A 12,120-nucleotide genomic window follows, 5' to 3' on the forward strand; every position below is an offset into this window, starting at 1 on the left:
GCTCCCCACTCCTCTCCTGGCAGCCGGTGGCTGCTACACCTCTCTCACATTGCACTTACACATCACGCATGTACAGGAACACGGCAGAGGGAGCATTTGTCCCTTTTCATTAATCACTGATGCACCATCTACAAAATATATCGCTCACAAGGAAACTATAGGATGAAGGACTGACAACTTGTCATTTTAAACTTAGATAGGTAACACTTGGTCAATGTTTTTTACTCATTGGATAGATAGGTGAGCTTCAGTGGTTGTAAAACAACATTCGATCAGATCTGTCGGTCTATCTATCGGTCCATCTATCCATCCATCCATCCATCCATCCATCCATCCATCCATCCATCCATCCATCCATCCATCCATCCATCCATCCATCCATCCATCTATCTACTTATCTACTTACTTACTTATCTACTTACTACTTACTTATCTACATATACTAACCAGGTTCATCACGTAAAGAGAGTGAATAGGGGGTAAGTAAGCCAGATAGTCCATCAATGGCTACAATCATCAAATTATCAGCAGCATTTTAGAATAACTGCAACTTCTAACCATACATGAATACTCATTAGTAAGCTATTCATTATTAGTTGTAAATTATCAATAATATCGTTAGATAAGATTTTAAACACTTAAAGGTCCCATGGCATGCTACTCTATGGATGCTTTAATATAGATATTAGTGGGCCCTAACACAGTATTTGAAGACGTTCCCGAAATTCAGCCGTGGTGCAGAATTACAGCCACCACGAGCCAGTCGCACATTGAGCTTTCCCCAAATGCGCTGTAGCTTTAATGCAAATGAGGAGGAGAGAGGCGGGTCAAGGAGGAGGGTGGGGGTGTGGCCCTGAGGAGCTTGAGCTTGTACCATGTGCTCTGTTTACAGTGGATGTATCGCAATGGCGAAGCGCACACAGCCTTTGGCCGTGTTCTGTAAATATTCTAGAACACACCGGGTGCTCTGGCGGGAGTACTGGTGCCCTATATCTAAATAATATCATATTATACATAAATATCTGTGATTTTGTAGGTTATTACATGAATGAGACGAACAGACAACACTTCAATATCTATATCATATAATATATATTATCATGGCCAAAAGCTGTGTGCGCCTCGAGACAATATTATGAATCTCAAACGACTGCGTCGGGTTCTCTGACGTCTCTGGTTCTTCTTCCACTTCCAAATCAATCGGAAGTAGACTGAACCGCGACATGGAGGAGAAAGGGATTGTCGCCCGCGATTGTCTCCCGCCGGAGTCCCACTGCCCACTGACAAGGCACCACCTCCTCGGAAGCAGGCAGCGTGCCTCGCGGCGGCGGGCAGCGGGGCTCCGGCGGGAGACAATCGCGGGCAACAATACCTTTCAACTCCTTGTCACGGTTCATGTACTTCAGGGAGTCAAAGCCAAAGTTCCTTTTTCCCCAATTCCTTCTCAACCATGGCTGAGATTACCCCCACTACGAGTCTTGTTGTGGAAATACCAGAGACATCAGAGAACCTGATGTGTACTGCACTTGCGTTACAGTCCTGGAGCTCTCTATCTAAATAGTGTCATATTATACATAGATATCTATATCATATAATACATAATATCAAGGCCAAAAGCTGTGTGTGCTTCCAGACGATATTATGAATCTCAAACGAGTGCGTCGGGTATGCCGACGTCTCTTGTACATCCACTTCCACTTCCACATCAATCTGAAGTAGACTGAACCACGACATGGAGGAGAAAGGGACTTTTTGCCCGCGATTGTCTCCCGCCGGAGCCTCGCTGCCGAGGCACCACCGTCTTGGAAGCGGGCAGCGGGGCTCCTGCGGGAGACAATCGTGGGCAACAATCCCTTTCTCCTCCATGTCGCAGTTCATGTACTTCAGGGAGTCAAAGCCAAAGTTCCTTTCCCCCAATTCCTTCTCCACCATGGCTGAGATAACCCCCACTACGAGTCCCGTTGTGGAAATACCAGAGACGTCCGAAAACCTGACGTGTTATGCGCCATAACAGCAGAACGGTTATCCAAATAACAAAGAAGTGTAAAACAGTCATACCTCATTGTCTAATTGGCGGGCCAAATTCTCTGGGCGGGCAAAGCAGAGAAGGGGAGGTAACATGTCCCCTTATGACGACATACGCGGAAAAATTCCAGATCGTCTGAGCTTTGTTTGTTCAAAGGCCGAGCAGGATACCTAGTGCTCGTTTTACACCTAACGCCATTTCTAGGGGGGACAATAGCCAAAGCCAAAAAAACCTGCGGAAGACCCCAAGGCATACCGACCCATATTGCTGCTCTGTGTTCCATTTAAAATCCTGGAAAGAATGATCCACTGCCGCATTGAGCCAGTGATTGACCCACAGCTTCCACAGGAACAGGCCGGTTTCCGTCGCGGTAGGTCCACAGTGGACCAGGTTACACTTCTGTTTCAAGACATCGAGGACAGCTTCCAGGATAATGAGAAAGCTGGGGTAGTGTACCTGGACCTGACCGCCGCGTACGATACCGTCTGGCACCGCAGACTTCACCTGAAGCTGCTGAGGACAATAACCGATCGACATATGGTGAAATTCATCATGGAGACGATGTCTAACCGCAGTTTTGTCCTACAGACCAGCGATGGCCAGCGCAGTAGGCTAAGAAGACTACGGAACGGTGTCCCACAGGGCTCGGTCCTTCCTCCGATGCTGTTTAATATTTACATCTATGATCTACCAGACACAGCATCCAAAAAGTACGGCTACGCAGACGATCTCGCAATCATGCTGAGAAGACCCACATGGAAGGCACTGGAAGACGGTCTCAACCAAGACATGGACGTCCTAGTAGCCTACCTACGAAAGTGGCGCCTGCAACTCAGCACCGGCAAGACTGTTACAGCAGCACACCATCTCTGCAACAGAGACGCCAAGGGGAACTGGAGGTATACACTGACCACAAGCGCCTGGAGTCCCAGCAAGCCCCTAAATACCTTGGTGTGCGTCTGGACCGGACACTGACCTTCAAACAACATCTCGAAGATGTCCGGGCAAAGACAATATCAAGGGTCGCACTGATCCGTCGCCTCGCTGGCACAACCTGGGGAGCCACTGCCAAGACACTACGGGTATCCACCCAAGCCCTGGTCTTTTCAGCAGCGGAGTACTGTGCCCCAGTATGGAGCAGAAGTCCACACACAAAAAAAGTGGATGAGGCTATCAACAACGCCCATCACTGGATGACTGAAGTCTACCCCTATCGTCCTGCTGCCAGTCCTTTGCAGGAATCGCACCGGCTGGCCTACGACAAGAGGCTGCCACTCTCGCCTTGGCAAGGAAAGCACGGAAGCATGATTGGCACATCCTCCATAACACCAGAGACAGCAGCTCCTCTGAGCAGACTCAAGTCCCGCCACCCTTACAACAAGGCGGCACAAGAGTTGCTCCGTTCCACCACTGAGGACCTGTCCAAAGATGGATGGCTGGCGGCAGCTTGGAAGCAGGAGTGGGAGAGGGCTGGGCCAACCCAAATCCACCACTACATCTTGGATCCAGGAGATGGAGCCACAGGAGACGATCTTCCACGCCGGCAATGGACTCTGCTGAACCGTCTACGTACTGGGGTCGGTCGGTTCAAATCTTCAATGAAGAAGTGGGGCCTGGCAGACAGCGCTACATGCGAGTGTGGTGCCCCTGAACAGACTGTCGAGCATATTATGACCACCTGCCCCCTATACAGACCACCCTCGGAAGCCGGCCTCTTTGACGTGGGACCAGAGACAAGGGCATGGCTACAAGACACTGAGTTGGACCTCTGATGTTACACGAAAGAAGAAGAAGGGGGACAATAGTCAGGCTAGGAACTCATATTAATGTTAGAAAACCTAATGTTGAAATTTCCATGCCATGGGATCTTTAATAATGCTGTGATTCATGTATTTGTGTGTGAGCTCATCTTACGTCTCTCCCTCACTAAGCCTTTATAAGTAGTATTTAATGGCTCAAAATTACCATGGCAGCGGTACCCAGTAATAAGTAGTACTAAAGGAGATATATTATGGTGTTTTCCCAACAAGTAAACATAGTATATGAGTTCCAGAAAACATGTTTTCGAAGCTGTTTGCTGGAAATAGCTTTTAGGAAAAAAAATCTTGCCTACGGCTATTCCCCTCTGTTTCAGCTGCCCATTGAGCAATGAGCTGTCAGAGGGAACCACAGCATGGAGGAGAAGTGATTGCTGCCGTATTTTATAGATATAGCCCGGAGCTCTATATCTATATAATATAATATCATATAATCATAATAATATTATTATATAATATATAGGTATTTAATTATATAATATTATATCTAATATCACGGCCAAAAGCTATGTGCGCCTCGGATGTTATTATGAATCATAAAGACTGCGTCTGACGTCTCTGGTATGTACGACGGAGTATTAGGGCCACACATGAAGAACTTCTTTTTTTTTGCCGTGAAGAGATTAAAGTCGACACGTCGAGTAATAACACGTCTGTTCAGGTTCTCCTCCTGAACAGACTAAGTTTTCTGCACAACCTTTTCAGCATCCTTACACTAATCACCACACTGTGGTTCTGCGCTAAAACAGCAAGGATCTCTTTATTGTTAAACCCGATTCTGAAATACAATTTTACCAAATTATCTACACAAGCCATTGGATTGAGTGCAGGCACTGTAGAGCGGTTGCTATCTCTCCCAACTAATTTCAACTGTATTCTCGACATTTCCAGTTTAATGTCGACTTTAAAGTCGACAAATCGAGATTAAAGTTGACATAATATTTCAACTTTATTCTCGACATTTCGAGTTTAATCTCGACATGTCGAGATTAAAGTCGACATGACATTTCAACTTTATTCTCGACATTTCGAGTTTAATGTTGACATGTTGACTTTAAAGTCGATTTGTCGACTTTAATCTCGTCACGGCAAAAATATTATTTTTCTTCACATTGAGCCGCGACATGGAGGAGAAAGGGATTGTACTCCCGGAGCTGAGCTGCCGAGCTCCCCCCGCCGGAGCTACCGGACTGCCGCCAGAGCTTCGGCGGCAGTCCGGTAGCTCCGCCAGACTCCCTGCCAGGCAGTCACATGGCAAACTGAAAAATTAGACCTCTATTTTTGTATGCAATATCCCCTGCTTCCTTAATGTGCGAACATGTCTGCCCAGCGCTCGTCCGCTGATCCACAAAATCTTAGCTATGCTCTGATTGGAGGGGGGTGGGGAAGTGGGAGGTAATATTCAAATGTGCCCCCTTCCTACGTAGAAGGGGGCGCCGAAACTGACTTGCTCGTTTGGTAAAGGTAGGTGGGGTACTTTCAGAAATTGCATATCTCATTTAACAAACATGTACAGACTTTTCTCAAAGTTTGTATTCGTGTGGGAGCACCAGAGACCCAAAATAACACCCCAAATCTTAGGAAAAGTGTTGTTTTTATAATATGTCCCCTTTAAATAGTAAGTAGGGGCGAACCGGTTGACCGGCCATCAGCCAGAACCAGACGGTTTCTGCTCTTAACATGCGGAAATTTGCTAATACAAGGATTGATCACATGACTCAAAAACTTTCAATAAATCACAATCGACATGGAATGAAAAGTATATGCTCCCGGTGATAAACACTTGCATGGGCTGTTGAGTTGACAAACTGAAGGACATTTGAGAGCTTTTTTGTAGATTAAAAATTAAGGCTTTGATTGTAGAGGGCTGTATATCTTTTGTTGCAGCCGCGGGTGTTTTACCATCTTTCTAATCATTGTTTAAATTATTATCGTTCATATTATAGCACTAGGTTTTATTTTGGGTCTGTGTGGCCTCACTGGGTTCATAAACCTGGATGCCCCAGTTTTAAAGAAATTTGTGACATAGCTGAACAATTTTGGGCAAAATTGGCAACCAGTATTGGTATCGGCCACGATAAATCCGGAATTGTGCATCCCTAGTAGTAATTATGATCCTCGATTTAGATGAGCTCACACAAAAGACTGACCGATGGTTTTTAACTACCTGAAATAATCATGATTTGCAGCATTATTACGTTTTTCTGAAGCATTAGTAACACAATGAAAATAATTGTAAATAATAAATGTATGCTTTATGAATAATCATATAAACCATTTTTCTCACCATCATTTATACCTGATTCCCCATGAATACAATATTTACTACTCCTTTATAAATGCAACAAAGTTACAATAATTCTTAAGTGCTTGCTAAGTTTTGCTAATTAAGATATGCTGTAGTGCAAACATAGGGGTGACAGAGTAAACTACAAGTCTAATAGGCTAGATGGAGTCAGGCAATTAGGTTGTCATCTTTAATAGACCCTTTTTCACGGAAGTGTCATCAGAAGACAAAAGTCTCTCATAACATTAATGTGTCTGATACTTTTGCTTTCATGGGTTGATTTGGTATTATTTTACTAATTTCGATCCGCTACTATAATACATCAGAGTAGTGTGTATTTGCTGGTTATAATAATAATATTAATAATAATTTTATTTAAAGGCGCCTTTCTCTGCACTCAAGGACACCGTACAGAGTTACACAAAAGTCATTTGGTTACACATAGAGGTTGGCCTTATTATCAGATATTGGATATGATGTGGTTGGATATGTTTAATTATAGAACGCTGTCATATGTTGTGTATTACTTCTTCTCGATCAAATTGCTTCATGTAATATTTGTATATATTTGTTGACTATGGATGACTTTGTAACACACATTACCAGATGATGACCAGAACGCTGGGCTGTAGCAGCTGAACTTGATATGCCTATTCATCCTAAAGCTATTGCAAACAACGATAGAGAAGGAGAGATAACGTGTGTGTGTGTGTGTGTTTGTGTGTGTGTGTGTGTACGGTCATGCGTGTGTGCATTTGTGTTTGCTTGGCAGTATTGTGGTAGGGGGATTGGATGAAAGCAGAGTGTGTAATGTGTGTCCTGTGCTACTGCAGCAGCAAATTAGGATTATCCTCATAATAACCACTCCGCTCTGAGCTTGAAGCGCTATCACTTTTTAATGAACTCTGCTTTCAGCATGCCAACCAAAACAATAACTGCTCTAGTTTCCGGTTATTAAAAGATGTTGCAGATTAAGTCCTGCAAATATAGGTTTTCTAAAGGGAAAGCAACCGTTATAATTTACAAAACACAGATAATAGGAGAATAATCTTTTTAAAGTAATTTACATTCTTCTTTGTAACAAGATTCAGTGGCGCAAATGTGACCTTGTTATCCAGTCAGGGGACAGCTGGCGTAGTTCATTATCCTGAATGAAAACATGTATCCTTTCGGGCTTCCACCTCCCATCTGCCGAACACCATGAGACATCACAAGTGTGACGCGATGACATGCCTTCAGTTCATTCATGTTGTCTATCAGCTTCAACAGCCATACTTGACAGAGCTCAGACACAAAGCTTTCTGCTGGGATGGAAACATATGATTCATGACATAATGGCTTCCACTTTATTCAGACTATTCTCATAAACAATTACAATTAATGTATAATTAGTACATGTTTTATATAGCAATTTTTTAAAGATATTCTACTTAAAACATCTCATTATCTTATTATGATAGTATTAAGAATTGTATGATGTTTAACTATGAGGTAAAGGGGGATCTGGGTGGCATACAAAGGCATTCTCTCACACTTTTATTTTATATTTTGTTGAATTACAATTATCATTATTTATTTTTTTGGAACTTCTTGGTGTACGATTGCTTTTCCCTTTTTAGGAAACCATGCATGTTTTAAACCATGAAAAAAACACATGATTAATATGAACAGATATTGTGTGTGTGTGTGCGTGCGTGCGTGCGTGTGTGTGCGTGTGCGTTTGTCGCAACACAAGGGGGTTACGGACCCCTTACGTCCTTGCGGACCCTCCTTGCGTCCACCGCAAGGTCCTACGTGCGCAACCCAAAAATTCATAATTTCCGGCAATATGCTTTCCATGTAAAAATAGGCTAGACTACGACGACCAACTAGCAGCCTTTCTTCTGTTTTTGTTGCACATTGTGTGAGTTGTATTCAGCTTTCAAGTTTCTAGAATCCATACCATAATCAAAACTTCTAGTAGTAGACCAATTGTAAAGTAATAGCATGCACAGACAAAGACCAACTATTTGTTCTCTCTTTAACGTGGAAATGCATAGCGACACGTAAACCCGATGCAGAACCATAAAGGCTCATGACTACGTTGAGGCGACTGCGTGTTCAGAGAAAAGTCAGACCAACAGAATCAGATATGATGAGAATATGCAGCCTTTCCAATAAGAATCAAGACAGTAAAAAAAACTGATGACACCCTTGATCTCATATATCCGGTGAATACAAATGTGTGTTCCGTACTGACATCAAAATGTCCTATGTATTTAGAGGATTCAATATTTATTCTTTTTTTTTTTTCCTTGTTCATTTGATATCTAAAAATGACTCTTTCGTAGGAAGTTGGTTTCCTAAACAGAACTGTTGCTATAAACTGCACATGGTCACGTTATCAAAAGCAACCTTTATTCACGTACCGCAGTGCAACTAAACATTGGTTGTAGCGCCGACTGCTATCGAGATAACAGAAAGCGATAATTATATGAATGTAGTGAACAGCATTGGATGCAATAATAGGACTGTGTGACGTACTGCAGGTTGAAATGAACTAAAAAACTTTCACTTTGCGGCTGCAGATGTTGAAATAAAATGCTTCGAGAACTCAACCAATCAGAGATGTTTAGCGCTGCAAACTGTACCTTTGGAAGTGACTTCCCCCGAGCAGGGACCTTCTGGGGGTAAAACAATGTGTGACTTCATTCAGACCCTATTTCCTCCAAATGTCTTCGTTCCTATGTCAATGTCTGCGGTGGAAACTCGGCTTTAGATAAATAAAAAAGTTGCCAAATTTTGAGGCAAAATATAAATTATCAATAAATGAATACATTAATAAATAATGTAGTTGCGTTACTTAAAATATTTATTTTCTCTTCTCACTGAACTATCTCTCTGTATATATATGGCTCCATCCATCTATCCATGCATCACCTGTCTATCTATCCACCTTCAGGTAAATTCACCTGCATTGAGGTGCGGTTCCACCTGGAGCGGCAGATGGGCTACTACCTGATCCAGATGTACATCCCCTCTCTGCTCATCGTCATCCTGTCCTGGGTTTCCTTCTGGATCAACATGGATGCCGCGCCCGCCAGGGTGGCCCTGGGCATCACCACCGTGCTCACCATGACGACCCAGAGCTCCGGCTCCAGGACCTCTCTGCCCAAGGTGAGCCTCTCTGGCCGGTCCGAGGAGCATCCTGGGGAACGGGTTTCGGAGTCACCACTATGGGTTTGGTTTGTTTGTTGTCAACTTGTTGGTATACTATTTCACTACAATTCATGGCCGATAACAGCAGTGGTCATTTGCAGATCAGTGTCTGATTGAAAACACAGGGATGAGCTAAAGGAGGGTTTACCTTCAGCCAAGGCTTCCTGTCACAGGTGATTGGTCTAAACTTCAGTAGAGGCAGTTGACACAAGAGACCTCCACCACTCCACTCCACTACAGCCATGCTTTCCCTCTCATAAGGGAGTGAGAGAGGGAGGAAGGAAGGTCGCTGATCAGGTCACGTGATGCTGTTGGGAAACACACAACAACAATCATTTGGATGGGGTAACTTTGGACATTCTGACGCAAAGCTTACCTACCCCGGGATTTGTGGTGGTGTCCTGGTGCATCCACCCTCTCCATGGACCAGGCCTGCTGCTGCGTTGGGTCAGTACAGATGCCCTGCGGTCTCTTCCTCTTCGAGGATGTTTTATCAAGGTAGGGCTGAGCGATTAGTCGGATTTCGATCTCGATTTCGAGATCAAACATATCTGTACATTATTTTAGATTTGAACATTTTCTTTTTGACCGTTATGTGTATTTTTTTAAGGCTAAATTTTAAAGTTCTCAGTTAAAAAGTGTTTTTGGGAGAGACATGCTGAATAAATACATCATGTTTTCAAACTCAAAAATAATCGTGAATTCAATATTGACCAAAATAATCGTGATTATGATTTTTTCCATAATCGAACAGCCCTTAATCAAGGGTTGGTCAAAATGCCAGCCTCTCACTACATTGTCCTCCTTCTCTATTTGTCAACAATCTCTTGCCTGTGGCGCTGCAGCAGTAGCATGCCTCAGGTGTCTGCCCCCCCGACCTCTGCTCTCTGGTGTCCCCGCCCTCGGGCCCCTCCATGGAACATTCCTGATCCCTCCTGACAGGCCCCTAGGTCCCTGATGGGACAGGCTTGTGGTCCCCAAGGGCCTGTCTTTGAGTAGGTTGAAGCCTCCTCGTAAAGGCTTCCTCCTTTTATTTTTCCCCCTCTCTGAGGTCATCTCCATGGCTGCCTGACTCACAGTGTAGCAATTCTGATAAAGGTTCATCCCATGCGTGCACGGCATGGCGTCTTGGTACAGAGTCTGCTCTCATGTTGCCATCGGTACGGCCAAGACGCTCTACCAGATCAATTCCTTCCTCGCCCTTGTGTTGTATAGCGTCACAAACACTGGTCCAATGGACAGCACAGGTCCAATGGACAGCACTGGTCCAATGGACAGCACTGGTCCAATGGACAACACAACACTGGTCCAATGGACAACGCTGATCCAATGGACAGCACTGGTCCAATTGACAGCACTCATCGAATGGACAACACTGGTCCAATGGACAACAAAACACTGGTCCAATGGAAAGCACTGGTCCAATGGAAAACACTGGTCCAATGGACAGCACTGGTCCAATGGACAGCACTGGTCCAATGGACAGCACTGGTCCAGTCCCATGTCTCTCATGTCTCTTCCCATTTTAGATCTGCATACACTATTTATCATTATTAATATCATTTCATATTCTATCTTGTTTAAATGTCTCACCAAATACTTATTTCTTTTATTAATCTTATTTATCTAACTAGGTCCGAGACTAAGTTAGTTTTATTCAGTTTGCTTGATCAATGCAAATCAAATGCCTTAAACAAGTCCTGATTTATTCTATACTTTTAGTATTGTGGTCTGACCTGTCCCGATTCTTTTCCCTCAGGATAACGCAGTGAAAAATCTATCTATTCTCCAAAGGCACTATCTTCATACCCTATCAAGCTGGTTATTGTGAGATGTAACCTGTTTGCTCTGGTGAGCTGTAACATAGTATAGTAAAATGTTGTATTGAATATGCAGTAAGATATTCACTTCTACAATAAGTATTTTGTTGTCGGCAGGATTCGACCCAAATGGATTTCTAGTCCGTCGCCTTAACCACTCGGCCACGACTCTATTATCAAAATCATCATGACGTCACCACATACTGTCACCTCATACTGACAGTTTTAACAATCGGAACCACTCAATGTACAGAGGAATAGAAACATGGAATAGAATATAAAATAGAAACTTATTTTTTACAGCCAATTAGGAACCATGTTCACGTGAAGTCTGTAATTTCTTCGAGGACAGTGTATAGACTGGAGATAGATATTCATAAGGATTCGAACATGCACGGGAAGATCCTAATGGATTTCTAGTCCATCACCTTAACCACCCGGCCAAAGATGGGGCAAAAGGGACTGCTAGGAAAGAAAAAAATGAAAGAGGAGAAAGGGGTGAAAAGAGAAAAAGAAAAGGAGAAAGAAATTAAAATATCAGAAAAATTCAGCTTAAATTCTTATGCTATCAGAAGTTATATCACAAACATAATTACTTGTTTTTCTATTATTGTTATATTAGGTATTTATTTATTATATTATTATTCCATTATTATTGACACTACCATTTTTTAATTCATTTACAACAAGTTGCACACTCTTGTCAGGATTCACACCTGGAATCTTCCACCCAAAGGATGCCTGTGTTGCTATTACACCACAAGAGTTGTTTTTGTTGTTGTTTTATTAGAGTTGCAGAATGCAACTATATGAATTTTGTGAATTTGCAACTGTTTGAACTTTTTTTTACAAATGATTTAACACTTAAAACAAACGATTTAACACTAATCAAAATATCTTAAAAGCAAATGTACACATTAACATTTTAACAAGGAGCCTTTCCACTCTTCAATGGTCTTTCCAGATGCTGGA

The 12,120-nt window shown here is 43.0% G+C and overlaps 1 protein-coding gene across 3 annotated transcripts in view; it reads left to right on the plus strand.

Moving 5' to 3' along the window:
- Positions 1-12,120, plus strand: part of glra3 (glycine receptor, alpha 3) — a 43,232-nt gene that overhangs the window by 21,827 nt on the left and 9,285 nt on the right. For all 3 annotated transcript variants that reach the window (XM_030352746.1, XM_030352747.1, XM_030352748.1), the window contains exon 7: positions 9,072-9,286. In XM_030352746.1, coding sequence (XP_030208606.1) covers positions 9,072-9,286 — 215 coding nt within the window. The remainder of the gene's footprint in view (positions 1-9,071; positions 9,287-12,120) is intronic.

This window comes from Gadus morhua, chromosome 3 (genome assembly GCF_902167405.1).
Source record: "Gadus morhua chromosome 3, gadMor3.0, whole genome shotgun sequence".
Classification (NCBI taxonomy): Eukaryota; Metazoa; Chordata; class Actinopteri; order Gadiformes; family Gadidae; genus Gadus; species Gadus morhua.